The sequence below is a fragment of the Phyllobates terribilis genome, unplaced genomic scaffold (assembly GCF_046119375.1).
Source record: "Phyllobates terribilis strain yellow unplaced genomic scaffold, ASM4611937v1 Scaffold_11__3_contigs__length_659146591, whole genome shotgun sequence".
Classification (NCBI taxonomy): domain Eukaryota; kingdom Metazoa; phylum Chordata; class Amphibia; order Anura; family Dendrobatidae; genus Phyllobates; species Phyllobates terribilis.
Window position 1 is genome coordinate 508,593,143 of NW_027362771.1, and position 27,627 is coordinate 508,620,769.

At 42.3% G+C, this 27,627-nt stretch overlaps 1 protein-coding gene across 2 annotated transcripts in view; it reads left to right on the plus strand.

Annotated features, from left to right (window-relative positions):
• The window catches only part of LOC141166682 (pyroglutamylated RF-amide peptide receptor-like), a 213,550-nt gene that overhangs the window by 43,092 nt on the left and 142,831 nt on the right, over positions 1 to 27,627 (plus strand). The window contains exons 2-5 of one of the 2 annotated variants that reach the window (XM_073653598.1): positions 10,836 to 10,936; positions 11,011 to 11,117; positions 11,237 to 11,383; positions 11,842 to 12,845. The exons of the other annotated variant lie outside the window; for it this stretch is intronic. Of the exons in view, the coding sequence (XP_073509699.1) occupies positions 10,836 to 10,936; positions 11,011 to 11,117; positions 11,237 to 11,383; positions 11,842 to 12,763 (1,277 nt within the window). The 3' untranslated portion in view covers positions 12,764 to 12,845. Of the gene's footprint in view, positions 1 to 10,835; positions 10,937 to 11,010; positions 11,118 to 11,236; positions 11,384 to 11,841; positions 12,846 to 27,627 lie in introns of those variants that run through there. 2 annotated transcript variants of the gene reach the window in all.

Below are 27,627 nucleotides of genomic sequence, written 5' to 3' on the forward strand. Positions count from 1 at the left end.
TAAACCATGTGACAGTGCAGCAGTGATAATCAGCGACCGTCTGTTTACCCACAGCCAGATATGTTGAGGTCACTTGGATATTACTAAGGCTGTGTTTGCATTAAAGAGCTTGAAAAGTGTTACACACATCTTTTCAGGGCAATTGGAGGCTTTACCGTATTTGAGAGTTGCAGCAAATCGATTAACTATGAATTGAATTTCAAAAGATTTGCTTATTTTTATTATTTTGGGGTAGTAGTACTCCTATATGACCACAGCTCGTGGAGCCATGGTTACATAGAGTCATATATGAGGGCACGTGACCCCTTTTCTCGAGATCGGTGTGAACACCATTCGCTTTGGATTAAAGCCAGCTGAACCTGCTGATTCTTGGTTGGACCTACCAACCATACAACTCGTGGATTGTCAGCTTGCTCCTTTTGTCAGAGCCCCTCCTTAGCAAGGAGGCCCTGATAGACAACAATACCATGTAGGAACAGAAAATCCAGCAACCAGGAAGTTCTCAAGAAAATGTTCAACTTTATTGAAGACAATCCACAAAAAGAGCCTGTGTGAGTAATCCAGCTGACGCATTTCATGCAGACGGCATATGGTACAGTCATAGCTATACTAAGACTCCTCATGGGATAGCTGAAAGCTCTTGATGGAAAATTATTGGGGAATATTTTCATAGTCAATAGACAGCGCCTCTGTTTTTAGTCTCTTTATGACTGAAGCATCTTCCATGAACAATATAGTGCACAGCAGCATATATTTAAAATGTTCATTTAATCGAAAACGACTTGGTACAGAAGGTTTCTTTTTCTATACTATTTCTTTTATTTCTTGTTTCCTTTGAAATGACATGCTGTTGTGTGTCAGTCACACGGATTTGTGAAATCTTTTTCTCCATTAGCCTCCGTCACCTCAGTGAGGAAACCATTCTTTGATGCTGTGACCCAATCTGAAAGATAATAGTTAGTCCCAATGGTCATAAACACGGTTCAATTCAATCTCCGAGATGGTGGTCAATGTATTTCTATTTAAATAAAATGTTATTGCTTGGTGTATTCTGCCATACTGAATGGAAAACTTTCCTTGCTGCCTTTTCTTGTCCTATTAATTTCTTATCCTTTTCGGAATTAGAGAGTCAAAACGTTCACATACTTTGTATGTATGGGATGGGACTTTCCATGGACTATGGTATCCAGCCATGATCTGCATACAGGCATTAATAATGTCTGATTGCTGACTGCTGGGAACACTGCACCAAATCATTGGCATTAATTTGGTAATTGGGAAGCTGCCATATATTCCATTTTTGGAAGTTCTCCTGTAACTTTTCGGTCCAGTTATAATACTATATCAACTGCAATGCTTGCCCTCTTTCCGCTGTTTCTAGAAAAACGCTATATTAAAAATATAGTTTCAGCTTTATGGATCTTTGGAGCGCTATTAGTCAGTAAGTCTATGTCACAACTCTTTATTTTTCATCTATCAGTTAGATCATAAAAGTAAATTAGCCCAACCTCTGGTGGGAACTATGGTCCTAAAATCCCTGTTTTTGGTTGTAAGGAGGATGAGTGCATTGATTTGCACCCAACTTTTATGACCTTTCTGATTCCAGTGATTGGTCATAAAAGTAAATCATTTGGGACAATTTTTTTTTAGAATGTAGATAGCAGTGATCATATTCTATCTCAACGGGTTAGACGGCTCCTCGAAGCCTTTGGTCCGGATGAGTAGTTGTTATGCTGTACGGATAGATGATGCTGGTGCAGCAGGGAGATCCATATGGAAATTGTAAGCTGTAGTGGCAGCACGACAACAGGAAAATGGAAACCAAGGAATTCAATGAAGCAGAGCTGAGATTACAGCCACTGGTTAACGGAGTTGTAATGCACAAAGGAGCAAAGGAGACTTGACCGTGAGAAATCGGTGAAGCAATGTTGAGTTGCAAAGGAAGTTAAAAGGCAGAGCTAGTCTGCAGACATGATAAGATTTACTCTGTACTGAAGAAGCAGTGAAGCAGAGTTGAGTTGCACAACAATAAAGATTTAGCCAGCAAAGTATCAGAAGTAACACATCTGCGTTTGTCACGATGTCCAATGCAGAGCTAGTACAGCAGTATGGCAGCGTTGACTCAGCAATTTGCAGAGCTGAGTTTGTCATATAGTCCAAGACAGAGCTGGACAATGGTGTAGCAGAGCTGCCCAATCATGTAGCAGAGCTGAGTTTGGCACAGTAATATATCAGAGTTGACTTAGCGATACAGCAGAGCTGAGTTTGTGACAGAGTCAGAAGCAAAACTGATCAGCGGTATAGTAGGTTTACCCAACAATATAGCCTAGCTGGGTTGGTCTAGTAATGCTAAGGATTCAAAGACAAGGAATTAGCAGTATGGACATCAACATCATAATTAACTCTTTTATGATAAGTTCACATGACTGTATAAAAAATCATCCAGTTTTATCCATAAAAAAAGAAAATGTTTTCATCTTTATCGCTTTCCGTATGCAAATCCACATGGCATCTTTTTTTACACATTAGCCATTATTAAAATGTACAAATCCAAATACCATTTACTATGTTAAAAAATTGCAATGTATAAGTAAAAATCGGATGATATATCGTTAATCCAGATGAAATCCAATTATTTGTTGTGCACTTATAGACTTGAATAGATGAGGCTCTTATGATGAAGACGAGGGTATATTGTGTTTTTTTGTTTTGTTTTGGGGGAGGGACGTCTGAACAACCCTATCCAATAACATTGGCCCTTGGTTCAGTATTTTTCACAAACAGCACTGAAGCTGAAAATACGGTCATGTGAGTGTAGGCTTTGACTGCGTTCACATTTTCATTATTTGGTCAGTATTTTACATCAGTATTTCTAAGTCAAAACCAGGAGAGGAACAATCAGAGGAAAAGTATAATAGAAATACGGGCACCATTTCTGCATTTTTTGGCTTACAAATACTGATGTAAAATACTGAGCATAAATACTCAACGTGTGAACTTGGCCTTTCAGGGCAAGGAGGAGAGCACATTGCCCTGCACTGGATGCAGAAGAGGTGAGTAATAGATCACCTTCCTGCTTCAGGCATTTGGGCTCATGTACTAAGATATTAGCTGAAACATTTTGAGGAATAAGGTGCATAGATTAAGTCCACGTTCACACATTCAGTATTCGGTCAGTATTTTACCTCCAGTATTTGTAAGCCAAAACCAGGAGTGGGTGATAAATACAGAAGTGGTGACGTGTTTCTATTATACTTTTCCTCTGATTGTTCCACTCCTGGTTTTGGCTTACAAATACTGATGTAAATTACTGACCAAATACTGATAGTGTGAACGTGCTCACTTCTGCATTGGGGCTTCCCAGGTTATAGCACGCTCAGTATGACTCATGTTGGAGTTTACAGTACAAAAGTTAGCTGTGATAATGAAAACTGCCAGAAGCACGGTCAATACGCGCACAATTATAGGACATTCAGTCAATAGCCTGGAGACACTGGGACCATTAACCACATTTATAATATGCTGCACAGAAGATCTCTTGTGAAATTATATCTGTACATCATGACACTAATACCGCTCTGTAGAAGAACAATCTTCTGTTTAGCAGTAAGGGTGTTAAATTTGCGATTCGTTTTAACCTTTTAATACCCCAATTGTTTTGAACCATAAGCCATGAGGACCAATCTTTTTTTTATTGTTTCATTTTATGAGCCATAACTTTTTTATTTTTTATTTTTCCATTAATATATGGTAATGAGGCTTGTTTTTTTTTACTATTTTTTAGACATGTTTTTGTATTTTTCAACGTTATCATTTTGGGGTACATGTAGCATATTAACTCTTTCTAGGGTAGAAGTAAAAAAAAAACCACAGCTATTCCACTATTGTATTGTTAATCTGTCTTTCTACAGTTCAATAGAAATATGACAGTACCAAAATGTATAGTTTTATCTTTTTTGTTCTTTTGAGCACTCAGAACATGTTTTATGGAAAAAGGGACCATTTTTGGGTATCTGCATTCCAAGAGTCATAACTTTGTGTTTACAGGACACCAGAAAAATATGTCCCAAAAATGATATATACAGTTATATGAAAAAGTTTGGGCACCCCTATTAATCTTAAGCTTAATGTTTCATAAAAATTGGTGTTTTTGCAACAGCTATTTCAGTTTGATATATGTAATAACTGTTGGACACAGTAATGTTTCTGCCTTGAAATGAGGTTTATTGTACTAACAGAAAATGTGCAATCTGCATTCAAACAAAATTTGACAGGTGCATAAGTATGGGCACCTCACCAGAAAAGTGACATTAATATTTAGTAGATCCTCCTTTTCCAAAAATAACAGCCTCTAGTCGCTTCCTGTAGCTTTTAATGAGTTCCTGGATCCTGGATGAAGGTATTTTTGACCATTCCTCTTTACAAAACAATTCCAGTTCAGTAAAGTTTGATGGTCGCCGAGCATGGACAGCCCTCTTCAAATGATCCCACAGATGTTCAATGATATTCAGGTCTGGGGACTGGGATGGCCATTCCAGAACATTGTAATTGTTCCTCTGCATGAATGCCTGAGTAGATTTGGAGCGGTGTTTTGGATCATTGTCTTGCTGAAAGATCCATCCCCTGCGTAACTTCAACTTTATCACTGATTCTTGAACATTATTGTCAAGAATCTGCTGATACTGAGTGGAATCCATGCGTCCCTCAACTTTAACAAGATTCCCGGTGCCAGCATTGGCCACACAGCCCCAAAGCATGATGGAACCTCCACCAAATTTTACTGTGGGTAGCAAGTGTTTTTCTTGGAATGCTGTGTTTTTTTGCCGCCATGCATAACGCCTTTTTGTATGACCAAACAACTCAATCTTGGTTTCATCAGTCCACAGGACCTTCTTCCAAAAAGAAATTGGCTTCTCCAAATGTGCTTTTGCATACCTCAGCCGACTCTGTCTGTGGCGTGCTTGCAGAAACGGCTTCTTTCGCCTCACTCTCCCATACAGCTTCTCCTTGTGCAAAGTGCGTTGTATAGTTGACCGATGCACAGTGACACCATCTGCAGCAAGTTGATGCTGCAGCTCTCTGGAGGTGGTCTGAGGATTGTCCTTGACTGATCTCACCATTCTTCTTCTCTGCCTTTCTGATGTTTTTCTTGGCCTGCCACTTCTGGCCTTAACAAGAACTGTCCCTGTGTTCTTCCATTTTCTTACTATGTTCCTCACAGTGGAAACTGACAGGTTAAATCTCTGAGACGGCTTTTTGTATCCTTCCCCTGAACAACTATGTTGAATAATCTTTGTTTTCAGATCATTTGACAGTTGTTTTGAGGAGCCCATGATGCCACTCTTCAGAGGAGATTCAAACAGGAGAACAGCTTGCAAGTGGCCACTTTAAGTAGCTTTTCTCATTATTGCATACATCTGGCTATGAAGTTCAAAGCTCAATGAGGTTACAAAACCAAAAAAAGTGCTTTAGTAAGTCAGTAAAAAGTAGGTAGGAGTATTTAAAACAAGAAAATGATAAGGGTGCCCATACTTATGCACCTGTCAAATTTTGTTTGAATGCAGATTGCACATTTTCTGTTAGTACAATAAACCTCATTTCAAGGCAGAAACATTACTGTGTCCAATAGTTATTACATATATCAAACTGAAATAGCTGTTGCAAAAACACCAATTTTTATAAAACATTAAGCTTAAGATTAATAGGGGTGCCCAAACTTTTTCATATAACTGTACTAGGTCCAGGCACTAATCCATGTCAAGAATAAGGGGGACTTCTGACACTTCTTTATTTTTCTTAATATTGTGTCTCTTCTTTTCTCTCTCCAGGCTGCAATTATGGATATCATTTTTTGGACTATTTAGTTCTGATTATTCACTTTCTTTATTAAAGGAAATTTGTCACCAGGTTTTTGCTACCCCATCTGAGAGCAGCATAATGTAGGGGTGGAGAGACTGATTCCAGTGACTTACTGGGCTACTTACTGCAGATTGGGCAAAATTTCTGTTTTATCTGTTGCATTTCTCTCTTTCTCTCAATGCTGAGCTCTGTATAATCCTGACCACACCACTGATTGACAGCTTTGTACATTGTGCACTTGGCATTGAGCAGAAATCAGTGGTGGGGGCAAGGTTATACCGAGCTCATGACTACATGGCGGCAGGTTTACTAGTCCTCTAGTGATAATCTCCTCCTGATAAATCAATGATTTCATCAAAACTACAGCAAGCAGCCCAGTAAGTAACACATTACTGGAATCAAGATCTCTGTCTCTTCATTATGCTGCTCTCAGATTAGGCAGCAAAAGACTGGTGACAGATTCCCTTTAACTTTGGTCTCCCCCTTCTCCCCTTACCTTACCAGCCTAAAATTTTCTCTGAAATGGCGTAGTATTTCAGAGTAATACATACACGTCTGGAATAATGCAGCCAGTGTCTGATCAATGCTGCCAGCTGTTTGTGCAGCATGAATCTCCTGTCGGGTTCCCTTTAATGGAAAAGTTTTCCAATGACTTGCTCTGTGTTAAAAAAAAAAAAAAAGAAGAGAAATTGAATTGCCACCAATATGTAATATTTGATTGTAACATCTTTATCTGCTACAACTCCATTTAAATCTTCCCATCATTTCTTGAGAAAGTGGCTTTAAAGGGAATCTGTCAGTAAACTCAACCCTGCTAAACAGTCTATTTAAGGTAATCCCTGGAGGCAGATTCTTAGGAAGATCTATGTCCAGCCCGTAGATCTTAACAGCTCATTTACATAAATGAAAACGTGGATTTCGCTTGAATAAGACATCGGATCAGAGGTATCAAGGTGTCATGTTATTTAGCTGCCTATGACCTCCATGCCCATATAGACAACTTATGAGGGTTGATCCTACTGGCATATTCCCTTTAAGGCCAGATTCACAAATCCATGTCTCTTCCGCTCCGAATACAGACTGCGATGCACAATCTGGCCCTGTTCTCCTGCCCCAAACTTGACAGCCTCATATGTCTATGAGGCTATTGAGTTCAGGTTGGGAGACCCATGGTGAGTCCATGAATCACGGACGTATGAATGCTGCGTTATTTTTCCTCATCTCAGCAACCTGCCTCTCGGGAACCTTCGTTTTATTTCTTTCGAGTCAGTCAGAAGTGGAAAGACTCTCGGATTGTTATTTTTTTGCTTGCACCAATCGCTCTTGAGCTTCAGATTATGGACTTGTGAACAGCTTTTCTTTTAGAAGGAAGAAAAAAATTAGAGCCCAATGAACTGCAATCAAACCCAGCTCCCATCTTTAGTGACCATTTTTTATACTAGATTTTATGAGAAGCCCATAAACACCCGAACTACAAATTGCACACAACCTTTAATTGGAAATTTCCTGCTGCTTAAGGGATCCACATGGTATAGATTAAAAAAAGGTTGCAGTAAGTTTTTCAATATATATAAATTTATATATAGCTTTCATGAGTCCGGGGCAGCATGGTGGCCTTGCAGCGCTGGGGTCCTGGGTTTAAATCCCACCAAGGATATCTGCATGGAGTTTGTATGTTCTCCCCGTGTTTGTGTGGGTTTCCTCCGGGTTCTCTGGTTTCCTCCCACACTCCAAAGACATAATGATAGGGAATCTAGATTCTGAGCCCCTGTGGCGATAGTGATGATGATGGCTATAAAGTACTGTGGAAATGAATGCCGCTATATAAACAAGTAAAATAAATAATAATGAATAAATAGAAGAGAAAAACCAAGACAACCAGAAATATGTCAATAAGTCCAGAAATGTCCAGGTTTGTTGGATAATGCTGGTTGTTAATGAGCATTGCTCTGAGAACCACATCCCAGATCCTTCTTTTAATCCTCTAGGTGACTTTGCTGGTATTTTGGTCTTTTAGGCACATTCATCTGTTGCTAGAGATTTTATATTTTTGCTAATTACAAAAGTAATTAGGAAGAGTTGAATCTCGGTGAGATTCTTCTCCATTCCTTGGCATTCTCAGACTCTGTATCAATGTACCTAGCAACAAAGAGTGTTATTACGGGAGGTGTGAGTGTGCCAGCTGTACCAATTATCTATGTGTTGTTTAAATATCTCTAAACAGATGTATCCTCCTTCACAATGATATTCGGCCCAAAAAAGGCATGATGCCGGTGATTGTTAGGCTAAAATCACATAAAAAAAATGAGCAAATACCCTGCAGTAAGTAAATAAGTAGCAATAGTACATGTAAATAACATAGGGTACTTAGTTAACATTGTTTAAATAAAAAAAAATGTAAAGGCCATCCCTCCATGACTACAGGAACCCAATCGTGATGGTACCTAACTCTTGTAGTTCACCTCACTATGTGTCAGCAAATGTAAAAATAGATAAGGGCAGAGCAGGACCTGGGTCCAGACTGTTGCCTACACATAGGGAGGTGAACTACAAGAGTTAGGTACCATCCCGAGTACAGCATGCCATGGTGGGATGGCCTTTAGGTTTTTTTTTTAATCAAAACAATGTTAACTAAGTACCCAATGTTATTTACAAATACTATTCCTATTTATTTACTTACTACAGGGCATTTGTTCATTTTATTTTTATCTTAGGCTATGTGCCCACGATGCAGAAATGAAGCAGAAAATTTGTGCAGCATTTCTGCACCTCCCTGGCAGAAAAAAACGCATGCAGATTGTGTATGCGTTTTTCCTGCAGAATACATGCGGATCCACATGCGGGTTCACATGCGTTTCCGCATGCAGATTGACAAGCGCTTTCCAGGCGATAGCATCACTTGGAAAGTGCTTGACAACTAGGTCACACTGTATAAATCCATGCAAACAGCATGGATTTATACAGTGTGAACTGTAAAAATAAAGCTATACTCACCCCCGAGGCCCCGGCGTGGCTGCAGCGCTGCTTCCTGGCTGGTTCCCGGCTGCCGGCATATCGCGAGACAGAGCGGTGAAGGGCCTGCGGTCACATGACTGTGACGTCACCGAAGGTCCTTCAGCACTGCTGGCATTCAGAGAGAAGACGCCGGACAGGTGAATATAACTTTATTTGTTATTTTATTCTTTTTTTACAGGTACAATGGTACCCAGGTCTGGATGAGAGTCTCCTCTCCTCCAGAACTGGGTACCATCCGCACATAGAGACACATAGAAGCCGCTTGTAAAAATGTACAGTCGCGGTTTCTGTGCGTCTCAATGCAAGTCAATGGCGGGAGTTCCGCTGCACTTCCGCAAAATTAAATGACATGCTGCGGATTTTTGTACGCAGCATAAACGCTGCGGAAAAATCCGCAGCATGTGCATAGAACATGCGGAATCCCCTTGGGGACCATAGGTTGCAGATTACCTAGCGTTTCACAAGCGTTTCCGCTGCGGAAATTCCGCAGCATAAATGCTTGAAAAACGCTACGTGGGCACACAGCCTTAGGCTCTGCTTGTTAAATGGTCAAACTGTGAATGCACACCTAGGCATTGCACTTAAACCAAAATGTGCTCTGGCTCAAATTTTGGGGGTTTTTCAAATCACATCATGTATACTTGTAAAATCTCGCAAATGTCAGCAATTTGCTTTTTGGAGCCAACGCAAAATACACAACACAAGCATCTACGATGTGCAATTTATAATACTGTTGTCTTCTGACTTTAGATACCAAGGTTCAGGTATGGCTGCTACCTCAGCACCACTTAAGGCTATGCACTTGGCCAAAGTACCCATAGACTTTATTGGTCAAACAAATGCCCAAAATGTGCCCTTATGCTGTATATTTGTACATACAGTAGCATATGTTCATCTGCATGTAATCAAGGAATATGGTATGAGTTCAACTAAAAGCAAATCTCTATCTCGGAATAGAAAGGTGACTGTATCTCTCTTATGTCCAGTCACCCTAACTGGTGCCCTACGTTTGTCTCCTCTGCTCATATCAGTTTACCATTCCACTTACTTCCATGTGGTATACAGTGGCATGTAAAAGTTTGGGCACCCCCAGTCAAAATTTCTATTATCGTGAACAGTTCAGCAAGTTGAAGATGAAATGATCTCTAAAACGGCTAAAATTAAAGATGACACATCTCCTTTGTATTTTAGCCAAAATTGTCAGTTCTACATTTTAAAAATTGCAAAAAGGAAAATGGGCCGATGCAAAAGTTTGGGCACCCTTGGAGATTTATATGCTCAGGTAACTTTGACTAAGGTTTGAAACCTTAATTAGCCTGTTAGGGTTATGGCTTGTTCACTATCATCGTTAGGAAAGGCCAGGTGATGCAAATTTCCCAGCTTTATAAAAAACCAGCCTCCTCTAACCTTCTGCCAAAAAACAGCAGCCATGGGTTCTTCTAAGCAGCTGCCTAGCACCCTGAAAATGAAAATGGTGGAGGCCCACAAAGTAGGAGAAGGCTATAAGAAGATAGAAAAGCGTTTTCAAGTTGCCCTTTCCTTAGTTCAAAATGTAATTAAAAAATGGCAGTTAACAGAAATAGTGGAGGTTAAGATAAGGTCTGGAATACCAAACAACATTTCAGTAAGAGCTGCTGGTAGGATTGCTACAGAGGCAAATCAGTACCACTGCTTGACTGCAAAAGACCTTTAGGCTATGTGCCCACGTTGCATTTATGAAGCAGAAAATTTCTGCAACATTTCTGCATGTCCCTTGCCAGAAAATCGCGTGCGTTTTTTGGTCGCGTTTTTGACGCGTTTTTGACGCGTTTTTGTATGCGGATTTTACATGCGTTTTTGTAAGCTTATTTCATGCGTTTTTGAGCACAAATAAAGTTATTGAAAAAAAAAAAAAAAAAGATGGAAATCCTGATGTCATTTCCTAGTTCAACCCCTCTTCACCATTTTGTTTTTTGCAAAAGACAGTATGCCACAGGAATTGCAGCCCCTGCGGGTCAGCAGACCATGCCTAAACCTTCTGCTAATGACTTGCTTAAATCTCCTGCACTACAACGTTGAGCAGGTAATATAAACTAAGTTTTTTTGGGGTACATTATTTTTATGTAGTGTGTGTACTAACCTATTATTGTTCTATAGGAGCGTTTAAGGAGGAGAAGACGACCAAAAAAAATTTGGGTGCACCCTATCTTGCAGGAGCGGACGGACAAGGGCCACTTTAATGTTCTCTACCAGGATTTAAGGAGGTAAGATATATGTGAAGAAAGTATAATGTCATCCGTCTATGCTGTTTTTTTAAGGTTTTGTTTGTATACTATGTTACAAAATTATCTTTTAATATTTTTTTTTTCTTTGTTTACTATAGTTTTCCTGAAAAATTTAAACAGTTCTGCCGTCTGAACATTATTGCATTTGATCGGCTGCTAAGCCTTATGTCTCCTGACCTGGACTTCCAAGACACTGTAATGCGAAGGGCCATCTCTGCTGAGGAAAGGCTGCTCATCACCTTGCGGTAAGTTGAATGTTGATTTATATGTACCTGGTTTTGTTCGCCACCCTGCGGTGATGGCTGGTGTACCTGGTTTTGTTACCCTGTGGTGATGGCTCCACTGTGTCTGTCTTTGTGTACATATTTTTGGCTTGACCATGAGATCACCATGCACAGAGATCAGATTGAAAAGGTCACTGATGTGTAAACTCTAGAGCAAACATCGTAGGCAAACACAGACACAAAGTCAAAACACATTATAAATTGATATGTGTGAACTCAAGAGAAAACAAAAGATGACCAAAAAAGATTGAAAATGTGGAGCCCCCCCCCCCCCCCCAAAAAAAAAAACGAGCCCATTGTTGGAATAGTTTTTTGTAATAAAGACCTTAATTTTTTAAAAGATGAATTAATAATGGATAATTACTGTTGGCTTGTATTTCTTTTTATGGCTTTTCTAATTATCTATTTTTCCTTTTCAGATTTTTGGCCACAGGAGAGAGCTATACATCACTGCACCTCCAATTTAGGGTTGGTAAATCCACCATTTCCAGAATTGTGAGGTGCACATGTACCGTCATCTGGCAGAAGTTGCAGCCCATCGTGATGCCTTCTCCAACCGAGGAGACTTGGCTGCAGGTCGCAGCAGGCTTTCAAACTGTGGCCAATTTCCCAAACTGCATTGGTGCTGTCGATGGCAAACATGTGAGAGTTCAGCAGCCACCACGATCAGGATCACGCTTCTTTAATTATAAGAAATTTTTTTCTGTGGTCCTGATGGCGGTTGCTGATGCACATTTCAAATTTGTTGCCATTGACGTTGGTGCTTATGGCAGTACTGGGGACTCTCGGGTGTTTAGATCATCACAGATTGGGCTGCAAATTCTTCAAGATGGCGTAACGCTCCCAGCCCCAAGACCTTTGCCGGGTTCCACACATCCAGTTCCTTTTGTGATGGTATCGGATGAGGCATTTCCCTTACAGACCAACCTGCTGCGCCCATACCCACGAAGGGCACTGAATGCCCGGCGGAGGATTTTCAATTATCGGCTGAGTCGTGCACGCAGATATGTGGAATGCACCTTCGGAATCATGTGTAGTCAGTGGAGGATCTTTCACACTGCCATCCAGTTGGATACGGAGACCGTTGACACTGTAATTAAGGCATGCTGTGTACTCCACAACTATGCTCGTGAGTACAGCACCGAGCAAGATGAGGAGTCACAGCTATCTGAATTAATTCCAGTTGTCAACTCCGGTCAGGGAAGGCCATCCAACTCTGGTGCCAGGGTGCGAGAAACCTTCGCTGACTACTTCATGAGTCCTGAAGGTGCCGTGCACTGGCAATACTCCTGTGCTGGTGTTGAGCAGCCTGACCAGCAGAGAAGATCTGATGAACAATAAAAGAAGAACTTCCTCCTTTTTTTTTAAATAAAAATGTAAAAAAAAATGTTTTTAAAAAAAATAAATTTTGTTTAAACTTAAATTTGTCTAAAATATTTCTTGAATTGCAACCTTCTACATTTTGTTTTTCGACAATACGTCAACGCAAAAGTGAACAACCCACAAAGACCAGAGCCTGTAAATTGGCATTACTACCTAGAGCGCTATTCCCAAGTACTGTCTGCTAAAGTCAACCCTCACCATTGTTATTTGCTTGCGCTAAGAACAGAACTAGCAAATAACAGTGTTGAGAGTAGTATTCATCCAAAAAATAGTTGTGGTCCAAAATATCAAAGTATATTTCTAATTTAAAAACCACTGTATACAGCCGACCACATACGTAGATTAGTTTGAACAAATTTCAAAAATGTAGAGTTCCTCTGACCTGCGCTATGGTGAGCGCAGATCAGGGGAACACTTTTTCATTACAACCCAATCCAACCACATATACACTTGAAAAGAAAAATTAACAGATAGTTTAAATAATTTTTTTAATACGTAATATAGAATAACTGTAAAAAACTTTTTAAAAACACAAAACAACAAACTTCTAGAAAATTTAATCGGACAAACATTGCCCATAACTTGGGAAAAAATTACACACTGTGTACAGCACACCTGTCCTGTAATCAGTTTTGGGCCCTAAAATACGGGCAGCACCTGTAGGTTGTTTAATTATATAAAAAGAAAGACCTTTTCTTACAGTCCCCTACGCCTGATGCCTGGTATAGGTGACCATAAGAAAAGGTCTTTGTTAATTGTCTGATTCTCTAAAACATTGTGTATCTATCGACCTACAGGTGCTGTCTGTATTTGCTAGGGTCCAAAAATGCTGACAGGGAGGGGTAAAATTTTTTAACTACAAGTTTTGAAGGTCTTCTTCAAAGCTGTACCCAGGAAACATTTCTTGAGAAAAAGTAGAGTTGGGGGATGGTCCTCTGATAAATGATGATGCACCATGAGCCATTTGCCGACCATAACTTGGTTGCATATCTTCTGGACGGTATGCTGCAGCAACCTGCCCAAAACGCTGGGTTGCAGCTGCTGGTCGTGGTGGAGGCACACTGGGTTTGAAACAATTAAATATTCCGCATACTACGGCTGGGGGCGAGGGCATAACTGCTGCCTCTTCAATTGCCATGACCATAGCGCCTGCTGCAGTCATGTACATGTTCTGCCTATCTCGTGGCAGAGATCTGATGCGGGCAGCTTGGGCTGAGCAAAATTTATCGATGGCATCTTCCTGGGATGCCCTTTCCACAAGGCTGAGGGTTCGATTTGTGAGTGCTTCAAGCACAATAGTCCCACCCCCGTGGCTTTTGGCCTTTTTTTTGCCCGCCCTTCTCGATGCCACGAGATGAGCAGAACCAGACCCCCTCCCAGTGGGCCTCAACACATCACCAGCAGAGCTTCCAGCGTCACTTGGAGCAGGAGCAGGAGAATCAGTCACCAAACCCGTCCCGATGTCCGCTGGATTGGACAAAGAATGTGAGGGACAACCAGATGCTGAAGATGCCGAAGCAGATGGATCCGGTGAGGAAAGCTGGAAAAAGTCCTCGGATTCCTCCTCTGCTTGCTCTGTGTTTGTGTCCTCTTCTGCTGTTGGGGCCATGATGTTTCCTTCAGTTCTGTATATAATAAAAGGTAAATCCCAATGTAAATACAACATTTTTGGAAACATTTCAATTAATATGTTTTGGGAATTTACCTCCGCAAACTCCTACTGGTTAGTATGAAGGCCAGCTCGTCCGCAAAAGGAAATTTTCTTTTTTTGGGTGATGAGCCACTTTGCACCGACTGGTGATACTTCACCAGCCGGTCGGTGACCGATCTCCAACGATTTTTAATATCATACACTGCAATGACACAACCAAAACAATTTATGAACTGCTTTCACACCAAAAAGTGCAATTATAAATAGATATAAAAATAAGTGTAAAAATCAAAACTTACTAATTTCCTCTTGGGCATCACGTTCAGCATTCACCCACTGGGGATACATTTGGCTCAACACAGAGGCCCAGGCGTCTTTTTTCTTCTGCTTGTCTTTGTAGTCAGGACTAGCTCGGTCCCATATTTCGGGATATTTTTCAATCTACAGTGAATAATAACGTGTGTGAATATTATTTTAAAAACAAAATGGAGGAATAAAAGATTAACCACAAAAAAAAAATTAAATAAACATATGGAGATATGTACGCACACACACCAACACTAACCCCTCACCTATATTGTACGGTTCTTTCACACGTCAATCTCCGGGACGAGTGTTGATGCCATTTTCCACACACAGCGGAGACCCACACACAGACCCATTGCAAAGCATGCTCGGTCACACTTATCTGTACTAACGTGGATATGTGGACGTGAGAAATCAACCTTACAGCGTATGCAGGAGCTTTCAGTGAATGAACCTACATACACTGTACAATAATCTTTCACTTTAATAAAATCTTTTAACCAAAAAAAATAAGTGGGCTCACGCATAGCTTTAATAAATAGCAAAGGGAAAGCAGACGGTTGTTGGCTGATGTTATAGTCTGTGAAGTAGCCAATAACCATGGACCCTTCCTTTGCTATTAATACCAGGCCGCAGCAGTTAGCTTAGCCTTTACTGGCTACTATATAGGAAGCCCCCCCCCAAAAAAAAGTGACATGGGGTCCCCCTATAAATTGTAGCCAGCAAAGGCTAGCCGCTTTGCCTTTTCTGGCCACTATATAAGAAGACCCCCCCCCAAAAAATGACATGGGGTCCCCCTATAAATTGTAGCCAGCAAAGGCTAGCCACTTTGCCTTTTCTGGCTACTATTTATGAAGACCCCCCCCAAAAAAAAGTGACATGGGGTCCCCCTATAAATTGTAGCCAGCAAAGGCTAGCCGCTTTGCCTTTTCTGGCCACTATATAAGAAGACCCCCCCCAAAAAAATGACATGGGGTCCCCCTATAAATTGTAGCCAGCAAAGGCTAGCCACTTTGCCTTTTCTGGCTACTATTTATGAAGACCCCCCCCAAAAAAAAGTGACATGGGGTCCCCCTATAAATTGTAGCCAGCAAAGGCTAGCCGCTTTGCCTTTTCTGGCCACTATATAAGAAGACCCCCCCCCAAAAAAATGACATGGGGTCCCCCTATAAATTGTAGCCAGCAAAGGCTAGCCACTTTGCCTTTTCTGGCTACTATTTATGAAGACCCCCCCAAAAAAAATGACATGGGGTCCCCCTATAAATTGTAGCCAGCAAAGGCTAGCCACTTTGCCTTTTCTGGCTACTATTTATGAAGACCCCCCCCAAAAAAAAGTGACATGGGGTCCCCCTATAAATTGTAGCCAGCAAAGGCTAGCCGCTTTGCCTTTTCTGGCCACTATATAAGAAGACCCCCCCCCAAAAAAATGACATGGGGTCCCCCTATAAATTGTAGCCAGCAAAGGCTAGCCACTTTGCCTTTTCTGGCTACTATTTATGAAGACCCCCCCAAAAAAAATGACATGGGGTCCCCCTATAAATTGTAGCCAGCAAAGGCTAGCCACTTTGCCTTTTCTGGCTACTATTTATGAAGACCCCCCCAAAAAAAATGACATGGGGTCCCCCTATAAATTGTAGCCAGCAAAGGCTAGCCACTTTGCCTTTTCTGGCTACTATTTATGAAGACCCCCCCAAAAAAAATGACATGGGGTCCCCCTATAAATTGTAGCCAGCAAAGGCTAGCCACTTTGCCTTTTCTGGCTACTATTTATGAAGACCCCCCCCAAAAAAAAGTGACATGGGGTCCCCCTATAAATTGTAGCCAGCAAAGGCTAGCCGCTTTGCCTTTTCTGGCCACTATATAAGAAGACCCCCCCAAAAAAATGACATGGGGTCCCCCTATAAATTGTAGCCAGCAAAGGCTAGCCACTTTGCCTTTTCTGGCTACTATTTATGAAGACCCCCCCCAAAAAAAAGTGACATGGGGTCCCCCTATAAATTGTAGCCAGCAAAGGCTAGCCGCTTTGCCTTTTCTGGCCACTATATAAGAAGACCCCCCCCAAAAAAATGACATGGGGTCCCCCTATAAATTGTAGCCAGCAAAGGCTAGCCACTTTGCCTTTTCTGGCTACTATTTATGAAGACCCCCCCCAAAAAAAAGTGACATTGGGTCCCCCTATAAATTGTAGCCAGCAAAGGCTAGCCACTTTGCCTTTTCTGGCTACTATTTATGAAGACCCCCCCAAAAAAAATGACATGGGGTCCCCCTATAAATTGTAGCTAGCAAAGGCTAGGCGGACAGCTGTGACCTGATATTAATAGCCTAGAAAGGGGCCATGGTTATAGGCCCCCTCCCAGGCTATAATATCAGCCCTCAGCTGCCCCAGATTTGGCGCATCATATTTGTGCGCCAAATCTGGCACTTAGCCTCGCTCTTCCACGCTGCCCTGGTGCGGTGGCAGGGGGTAATAGTGGTGGGGTTCATGTCAGCGCCAGCTGACATGAAGCCCAGGTTAGTAATGATGGGCGTCAATAAGACACCCCCATTACTAACCTACAAAGTGTTAAAAAGAAAAAAGACAAACACCCAGAAAAAAATAATTTATTTGAAATAAAACACAATTTTATTTAATTCTAATTTTACTAAAAAAAAAAAAAATAGTTACCTGTCCACGTTCCTGCGCTGATCTCCCATGCACAGCTGTCACATCTGGAGATGTGACAGCTGTCATGGCTGCTGTAAGCTCACACTGCCGGGAACACGTCCGCTCCCAGCAGCATGAGCCCCTGACTGAGGTCACCGGAGTGCATTCAGTCAGCGCTGCTCCGGTGACCTCCTTTACAGCCCTGTTGTACCGTGGGAATTTCTCACGATACAGCGGGGCCGTAAAGCAGATCACCGGAGCAGCGCTGCCTGAACTCCGGCGAACCCGTTCATTCTAGCGGCGGCAGCGGTTCAGAGCGGTCACATTCTATGTGGCTGCTCTGAACTGGAGATCTTCGTGGGACACTCGTGGACTGCTACGGAGGGGTAAGGATAAGGTTGTGGTTTATTATTTTATATTTTATTACAGGAGATCGATGGCTTCGGGGAATTAGGTGTCTAGGTGAGTATAGGTGTAGTTTTTTATTTTTTACTTTATTTTAGGTGGCGATCGGCGGGGACAGGTAATGTATGAACTAATTTATTTTAGGTAACCACTGGCCACCAATGAAAAAAAAGGGGGCAGTAGATTACATATTATTGGGGCCAATAAAAAAAAAACTTTAATAATGATAGCACCCCCCCCCCCCCAAAAAAAAAAATAGGGGGGGGGGGACAGGGTCAATAATATATGGAGGCACATATGGGGGCTATTAAATTTAATTTTGGGGCACATTTTACAGCAGGATCAGTCTGATGGGAACTACTGCTCCCATCGAGCTGATCCTGCTGGCAGGAGTGGACGGGGGACAGACATAGGCCGATGGGAGTAGTAGTGTCACATCGGCCTATGTCTGCCTGCTGACACCCGCGCACACAGACCCCACACAGACCCCACACAGACTCCACACGGACCCCACACAGACACATACAGACCACATACACACCACACAGACACATACAGACACTTACCACACTAATCATGAATCCCACGTTGACATTCATCCGCTTGTACCATCCCACGTTAGCAGCCATGATCCTGAGAGACGGGAATATTATGGGATTCTCGTCTTCCTGGATTATGGGATGCTCATGGGATGGATGGATGGAACGCCCAATTGTGACGTCACTTCCTATTTGCTGCGGTTTTGAGGTACAAGACCGCAGCAAATGCGCTTCACTTCCGCAATTATTTTTACATATTTGCGGATTTGAAGCGGCCCAATGCAAGTCAATGGCGGCAATTACGCCGCGCTTCCGCAAAATTAAATGACATGCTGCGGATTTTTCCGCGGAGCATAAACGCAGCGGAAAAAACCGCAGCGTGGGCATTGACAGTGCGGCTTCTCATTGAGGACCATGGGGGGCGGATTACCAAGCGTTTTTGGAGCGTTTATGCTGCGGAAATTCCGCAGCATATACGCTTGAAAAATGCTACGTGGGCACACAGCCTTAGAAAGATTTAGAAAATTCTGCAGTTGTGGTACATTTTTCTATTGTTCAGAGACACCTGCACAAATATGGCCTTCGTGGAAGAGTCATTAGAAGGAAACCTCTTCTGAGTCCTCACCTTAAAATTCAGTGTCAGAAGTATGTAAAAGAACATCTAAACAAGCCTGATGCATTATGAAAACAAATCCTGTGGACCGATGAGGCTAAAATAGAAGTCTTTGGCCACAATGATCAAAGGTATATGGAAAAAATTGAGTTTCTGGCTTATATCCTAAGTCATGTGATAAGGCTCGTTAAAGGGTCATTATTGACTTTTAGGAGTGCTACTTCCTGTAGGTCGCACTAGAGTTCTCATCCTCTTCCGCTCTGAAGGGACAATTTGGAGAAAGAAGGGCACAGAATTTTAGGAAAAAAACATCTCGCCAACCATTAAGAATGGGGGTGGATCAATCATGCTTTGGGGTTGTGTTGCAGAAAAAGACCAAAAAAGAAAAAGCAAGAGTGGGTCCCCAATCATTTTAGAAACCACAAACAAATTGACCCCTAAAATATAACCTTTAATAATTAAGTTAAAAAATCAAAAAACTCTCAAACATATTTGAAAATGTATACCCAAATACGCATATAACAGCCAAGATACAAAAGGGTCCTCCAAAAAAATATATATTAGCAGGGTATGATATATAGGGACTATATTACCATAAAATTCTCTATAAAAATCCCTGCCTGCCAGCGGAGGTTGGCACCCTAAGTTCTGTGATATGGCTCCCTCTCTCCTCGGCAGCTATCCTTTAGGACCCTAGTACACCCCTAATATAAAGTGCAGCACAGGTAGTGATAAATGTAAAATCCTGAATGTGTGTAAAAATATATACAATTCTAGATTTGGATATACCCATTTACCCTTCTAATCCCCCCTCCTTAATAAAATTTGCTTTTGTCCTTCTTTCCCTTCCCCTGCCTATCTTTCCCATTACAATAAATAATATGTCTTAAGTATAGTAAAATATTAAGAGAAGATATACTTAAAACATAGAAGTGATAAGTCACATGCACAGTTTGTTATTGTTGTTAAAAAAAATTGTTTTTGTTTTTTCTTTTTCTTTTTTTTGGAAAAAAAAAATCTATTGAAAGAGTAAAAATATATACAGTACAATAATCAATTTTGTATGTGAATCCAAATATGCGCAAATAATTAATTATTCTTATATCCCTGACTCATGTATAGATAATTCAAGGTAGCCAATGGGATAAAGTAGAGCAAAAAAAATCACCAAGACCGGCCGTGATAAACAGACATATTATCCTAAATAAATGGCCATCCTCATAGGGAAACCATATTTAAAGCACAGAACAGGTAGTGTAGGATATTTGATCCTGAATATAACAATTTTCAGCCCACATCTCAAAAACCAGAGGACGTAAATACTTCCAAATAATTAATCATGACTTCGTAATGAAAAATACCAGGGAGGATAAGCATTAAACATACTTATCTTAAATGGAAAACCAATCCCATAGTAAATCTCATATCCCGTTTTGTTTCCCCCCAGGGACACTGATGTTCATCAGGGGATTAGAAGGCGTACTGTCAATGCAGAATTGTCCTGTGGCCAAAAATCATAATGTATCCGGTCATAGGCGCCAGTGATTTAAACTGGTGTCCAATATCACTTCCGGTCTAAAAGCGTGGCATCACATTAGGAATCATTATTCCTCATGTGTGCGCTGGAAATTATGACACCCGAGCAGGAAATTAAGTGCAAATGCGTTACAGCATACGAGGGATGTCCTATTCCTAATCATTAATCTGCATGTGTGCACGGAAAATAACAGTCACAAAACAGGCAGGGAATGAAGCACAAAACCGTTCCACTGCGTAGGGGATGTATAATACTCTAATAAATAGAGCAATTTTTGAAGCCATATACAGTATATCCCCCTATTATATTTAATTTCCTCAAAAATTTCTTGAGGAGACAGACAACCGTAAATATTAAGAAAAATACAAAACACTCATGTGCTAGGTGGCTAAATATGATAGTCTTAAGTTTTTCCCCAAGGGGAATGAAAAATAAAGAACACAACAAACCCCTTAAACAAAAAAACAAAAGAGTATAAGTAAAACAAGAAAGTCAACAAATGGATGACAAATATATATATATATATATTAGCCACTTGGGCAATTGTAAAAGGCAATGGTTCCTTATTATCTGAAATATCAATACAAGTTTAGATGAGACCTGCAAAGATAATCTGTTCATTGAATCCTCTCGGGCTCATGGACTCCAAACAGTAAATCCATCTCGTTTCGCACCGGATCATTTTTTTTGTCCCAATCCCCTTGTCTAATAGATGGTGGAACTACTTCAATTACGCAAAACGATATGAATTCTGCATCACCTCCATGTTCAGAATTGACATGACGTGCCAACGGGTTGTCTCTGCCGTGCCTAATGTCCCCTAGATGTTCACTGATACATACGTGTAATTCGCGTCTTACAGTTGGCAAAGCCCTTCATACTATAGATCTTGTTAGTTACAGCACTTCTGAATGAGTTTGAGGGGAATATAAATCGATAAAAAGTGCAATGGCCACACCTAAAGGTGCCCGTCGATCTATTGTCAAACCAGGACCATTCCCTTTTTGGTGGGACAAATTGACTGTGTACAATACGATCCTTTATTGATTTTCCCTTTCTAAAGGTAACAGATGGTTTAGAAGAAATGAGAGCAGATATCAGGATACGCTCTCAAAATTTTCCAATACCTTTTAAGAATGTCCAAGACTCTATTGGATTGGTCATTATAGGTCCCTATTAGTCGTGTGATCGAGTCAGATTCATTTTTTGGCTTAAGGACCAGGAGGGACGGTCTATTGGCACCTAAAGCATATTTATATACTGAGTCCACAATCCCTTCAGGATACCCCTTGTCCAGGAATCTTCTTTTAAGATCCCTCGACTGAGTTCTGAAATGAGCCAAAGAGAAACAATTCCTTCTTAGTCTGAGGAATTGCCCCTTTGGAATTCCTGTCTTTAATGGAGTAGAGTGGTGATTCTACCATTTGAACAAGCTGTTGATTACTGTGGGTTTCCAAAATATTGAAGTCTTGAGATAGCCATCCACGCCCCTAGATAAAGATACATCCAAGAAGGCAATTTTATCGCCCCAACTTCTTATTTAAATGTCAGGCCTAAGGCAATGATGTTCAGATGTTCCATAAAAGATTCAAACAACACCCGATCACACTCCCATAGGATGAGGATGTCAAAAATATAGCAAAAACTAATCTTGGGGCACCAGACGACATCCTAGTCCCTGAAGACCATAGTGTCTTCCCACCAGCTCAGGAGCAAATTGGCATAGGTGGGAGCACAGGGGCTCCCCATCGCTGTGCCCCTGAGCTGGTGGTAATACTTGCCATTGAAGAGGAAACAATAGCGCTGCAAGACAAATTCAAGCAGCTCAAGAAGAAACGTAGTGTGAGGCCCCAGGGGAATACCCCTGCTGTTCAAAAAGTACTTCTCAGCTGCAAGGCCCTTAGTGTGCCGAATGCTACTGTAAAGTGCCTCAAGGTTAATGAAGGCCAAGATGGTACCCGAATCAATAGATATTCCCTCCAGTTTATTCAAGAGATCTGTCGTATCCCTTAAATATGAAGGAAGGGCCGTCACAAAGGATCTCAACAATCTGTCCATATAGATACTTGAATTCTGACAAAGGGAATCAACACCTAAGATGATTGGTTGCCCCTTGAGGGGGTTGATGCAAAGTATGCAAAAGAAAATCTAAACAAGCCTGATGCTTTTTAAAAACAAGTTCTGTGGATCAATGAGGCAAAAATAGAACTCTTTGGCCACAATGATCAAAGGTATGTGTGGAGAAAAAAGGGCACAGAATTTTAGAAAGAACATCTCGCTAACCATTAAGCATGGGGGTGGATCAATCACGCTTTGGGGTTGTGTTGCAGCCAATGGCACTGGGAACATTTCACGGGTAGAGAGAAGAATGGATTAAATGAAATTTCAACAATTTCTTAATGCAAACATAACACCATCTGTAAAAAGCTGAAGTTGAAAAGAGGATGGCTTCTACAAATGGTTAATGATTGTAAACAAGTCAAAATCCACAATAAACTACGTCAAAAAGCGCAAGCTGAAGCTTTTACAATGGCCCTCACAGTCCCCTGGTGTGAACATCATTGAAAATCTGTGGCTAGACCTCTAAATAGCAGTGTATGTAAGACGACCCAGGAATCTCGCAGAACTGGAAGAAATTTCAAAGGAAGAATGGATGAAAATCACTCAAACAAGAACTGAAAGACTCTTAGCTGGCTACAAAAAGTGTTTACAAGTTGTGATACTTGAAAAATGGGCTGATACTAGGTACTAACCATGCAGGGAGCCAAAACTTTTCCTTTTTGTAATTTTTAAAATGTAAAATATGGCAATATATATTTTTTGGGGCTAAAACACAAAATATATGTGTCATCTTTAACTTTAGCCCTTTTAGAGATCATTTCATCTTCAATTTGCTTAACTGTTCACAATAACAGTCATTTTGACCAGGGGTACCCAAACTTTTAGATGCCACTCTAGGAAGTGTTAAATGTAAACCATGCCTATTCTGCCTTTTCTGTGCTCTGGCAATATAAGGCATGAGAGGCATGATTCAGACTTATCACTGCACTCCCACCACAACTATGATGGCCATCTTGAAATTAGGAGGAAATGAGCACTGATATGAGTTGAGGAGGCAACAGAAGGCAAATGTAAGGCACAAGGTAAGGTGGCTATATATGAGAAACGTATAGCCACTTTTGAGCCCCTGTGCTTTGGAATTTGCACCTCAGTCTGTGTTCCTTCAGTGTTGCTATCGTTCTTAGCTCCTGAGTCCTGACATGAATTGCTTTCATTTATCTCCTTCTACACCGATGATCAGCAAAAAAAACAAACATGGACTGGTCTGAGTTTTGTCCAATTCATGCAATTAATGATGTGAATGGACAGCACTCAAATGTGAATGAGACCTTAATAAATAGGGAATCCCTATTTAGGACCCTTATCTTTTAGCCTGAGTAAAGCGAGCTTACAAAGGTTTTTGCAATACATAGACAGCAGATGAAACTTGAAAGACAGTCTGAAAGGCTTCATTTACCCTGTGGTGACACTTTATTTTAACCTGTGGTTGCTGTTGGGATTTCTGAAAATCACAGTTGATTGTAGCCGGACGTCCTGTGGACAGCCAATTTTTTGACAACCCTTCGAGCAATAAGGGATTGGCCTAAAGCAGATCGCTCCTTTATGCATTACAAAATTAATTATCAGCAGCGGAGAACTCTGGTTTTTACCAAATGTCAGAAGGTCAAATTATCAACACTTTCGATGGCCATCTCTATATTATAATTGTTTTAAAGAAAACGCATCACATGAACTGGCCGCACTGAACTGCCCCCACCCAGAGGCGAAGCTAGGGGTTCAGCTCAGGGGGAGCAAAACATCTGGGTGGGCCCCTAACCAGGTATCCATGATTACAACTACGGTGATGCACCCTAACTGTGGGAATTAGGAAACCTCAGCAGATGAATATAAATCTCTATACAAAGACCAGCACTGATATTACTGCCATATGGTGACCATATAGTAGTAGATACCAGTGCTGCAGAACATATAAGAAATTACAGTACAGTACAGTTACTGATAATGACTTACTGCCGATGTTCTTTCTGATGGAGTTGTTCACTTTTCCCGTCTTTTCCATCTGGCCCAGACCGACACGACAACTTCTCCAGCCAGGACTCGTCTACAAAGATTACAATAAAGACACATTTGAGTTCTCACATTTCCAACCTGGCCCAACATCATGATCCTACTGATACCCCAATGCTGAGCCGCTTCTGCTGTATGCGTCCCTATTACTGCACCTACTGTGTGGCACAAAAACAGCCCTCCTCTTCCTGCCCCACATAATAATGCCACCACTGAGATCCTTACATAGTAATAATGCCTCCGTTGTGCTCTCTAGATGGTAAAATTGCCCCCTAGAAAATATGAATGCCATGTGCATGTGCCCTCCACATTTTGTCCCTAGAAAGTTATAATACCCCATATGCTCTTCCAGTCATAGGGGTTTCAGTCACCGCTCAGTGTATAGAGAGCGGTGGCTGTAACAGCGCCCAGGCACTGACTGACAGCCAGCTCAACAGCCTCTACAACCCGGTAGCTATGCTACTAGTGTCCCTATAAACAATATGCTTCTTAAGTGGCCACTTAATATTTAATAATGTCTCCCAAGTCCCCCCCATGTACAGTAATAATGGCCCCAGCATCGCTGATGTGAGCAGGCGGTGATGTGACCACTAGACTCTTTCGGCTTCTCTCAATTCTCTTATCTGGTTGACAAATGCAAATAGCAAACACGTGATCGCATGACGGCCTGATGACGTTGGCGATATTGGGGGTTCATGACTAGTGTTGAGCCACCCCCGTAGTGTTCGAGTTCGGTTCGGTTCGTCGAACACCCGTGTGTTCGCCGAACTGTTCGTCGAACTGTTCGTCGAACTGTTCGTCGAACACCTTCGAACACCGTTAAAACCAATGGCAGGCAAACAAAAACACATAGAAACACATAAAAAACACCTTCAAAGGTGTCCAAAAGCTGACAAACTGCTCAGAAGACACAACTAACACATGGAAAAGTGACAAGTACATATAGTCATGCGAAAAGAAAAGAGGTGGAGGAGTAAAAGGAGGGGGAGACACAGATATAGGCATGTCATGCCCTTCTAAAATCCAAAAAGTGAGAAGCCGACACGTTCAGTCCGCTCCTGCCCGTGCCACCTCCGTGTCGCCGGGTTTGTGCCAGAGCCGCGGTGAACCCTGACGGCCAGCCCCCCTCTCCCAATACTGGTGCCTGTCCGCTGGTGGGTCGAGCGAGCCCCCCTGTGGTGGAGGCAGCTCTAAGCTTTTTAATTTAAATTGTCTCTCTAATTTGAATGAATACAGTTTAAATCCATTTACAAGGATCTATTGGAGGGCAAGTATCATGCCAGCAGCCGCGTAATTCCAGCTCCAGTAGCGTCCACTAAAGCTGCTGCAGTTAAAAAGCTTTTATAAGGATCGAGCTCGGCTGTCCACCGCAAGGCATCCTACTGCCAGTCCCAGCCCCTATGCCTTGGGGTGCCTCCTGATGCTCTTCATTGAGTATCCCGTGGTCCCGAAGCATTTACTTTGAAAAAATTAAGTGTCCAAACTACAGGTGGTGTAGCTTGCTTAACAGCCGGGATAATCCGCTGACTAGCAGACACTGCTACTAGGCACAAAGTATTTCCTGGGCTAGATGCAGTTAAAAATTTGTAATTAGATACTCTCGTTGGATGCTGAGAAAGCATTCCATAGAGTCTCCTGGCACGCCATATATGATTCTCTTAAAAAGCTTGGGGTAGGGGTCTAGGGGACCCTTTTATAGCCAAAATCACGGCCCTGTATCACAATACGTCACCTAGGCTGAAGATAAATGGAAGTGTAGCACCCTGAGGGCTCGGTTGCTACAGAGGTATTGCACCTCACCCAGAGGTGTGATATCTCACTCTCAGGTAAGGATGGAGTGTGGATCAGGACCCGACACCTGCATGCATTACACCACATTGCCGTGGGGCAGGGCAACCAATATGCCTCTGAGATGGGCACGACAGTCCCTGTCCCTGGCTGGAGTGGGGGGAGGGAACACTGAGGAAGGGGAACCCTGTAGTGCAGGAGCAGGGAGGAAGCAGTTCCTGGGTGCATTGAGAAGGGAGTATAAAAGGTGGGCACCATCTTAGTTCAGTGCAGAGAAGTCTGAGCAGAAGTGGCAGGGAGCAGGGGCTCTGCATGAGCTCTGCTCCGGAGGCGGGCCTAGTAAAAGAGGCCCAGGCCTGGAAGAGGGAGAAGGAAGGAAGAGGAGCGGAGAAGGCTCCAGGAACGAGGAATGAAGGGATCCCAGGGGTGCGGACGGGCGAGTCGCCACCGCACGCCCGTATCCACCTGCGTGGAGGGGTCAGGCCAAAGGGGGAGACCGGTCCCCGAAACTAGTGGAGGCAGGAAACGACCCTCAGCTAGAAACCGGAGGCTGTGACATTTTATGTGGCGCAGCCCCTCGCTACACCCGCTAGGAAGGCACCACATAGGGTCAGGGAAACTGGCGCCAAGTTTACCAAGAGGAGGCCCGAGGCAGCCGGACAGAAGGGTTAGTAAGAAAGGCCAGACAAAGGACACACAAAGGGGGTCCTGTTAAGCGCTCCAAAGTTATCTGGGAGTTGTCTGAGCCCCTCACCTGGTGAGCACAGTATGACGTGGGCAGCCGTTACCTGCAGACGTGGTCTGGATAATAAGAACTGTGAGTAAAGGCCCTGGACTGCATCACTGACTCCGTGTCGTTACTGCTGCTGCCCTGCACCATCACCCCCATCCTCCGCATACACTGCCCTGAGGCTATACTCCTCCCGTGGGGAGTTATGCTACGCTCTGCTGCACCCACAACACCAGCCTCAGCGGTCTGCCCTGCAGCGGCGGTTCACTCTGACGGCAATCCACGGGTGGCGTAGTCGGACATTTAAACATCAAAACCACATAAATAGTTCCGCCACTGGTTTGACCACCCTGAGCCACGGAACCGGGTTGCCGCCACGAAGACTACAACCACCAGCATCCACCAAAAAGGGTCCGGCTCCGGGTGTCCCAAGGCCCAGGGGGTGCATCAGAACATTTTCATCACCTTTCACAATCACCAA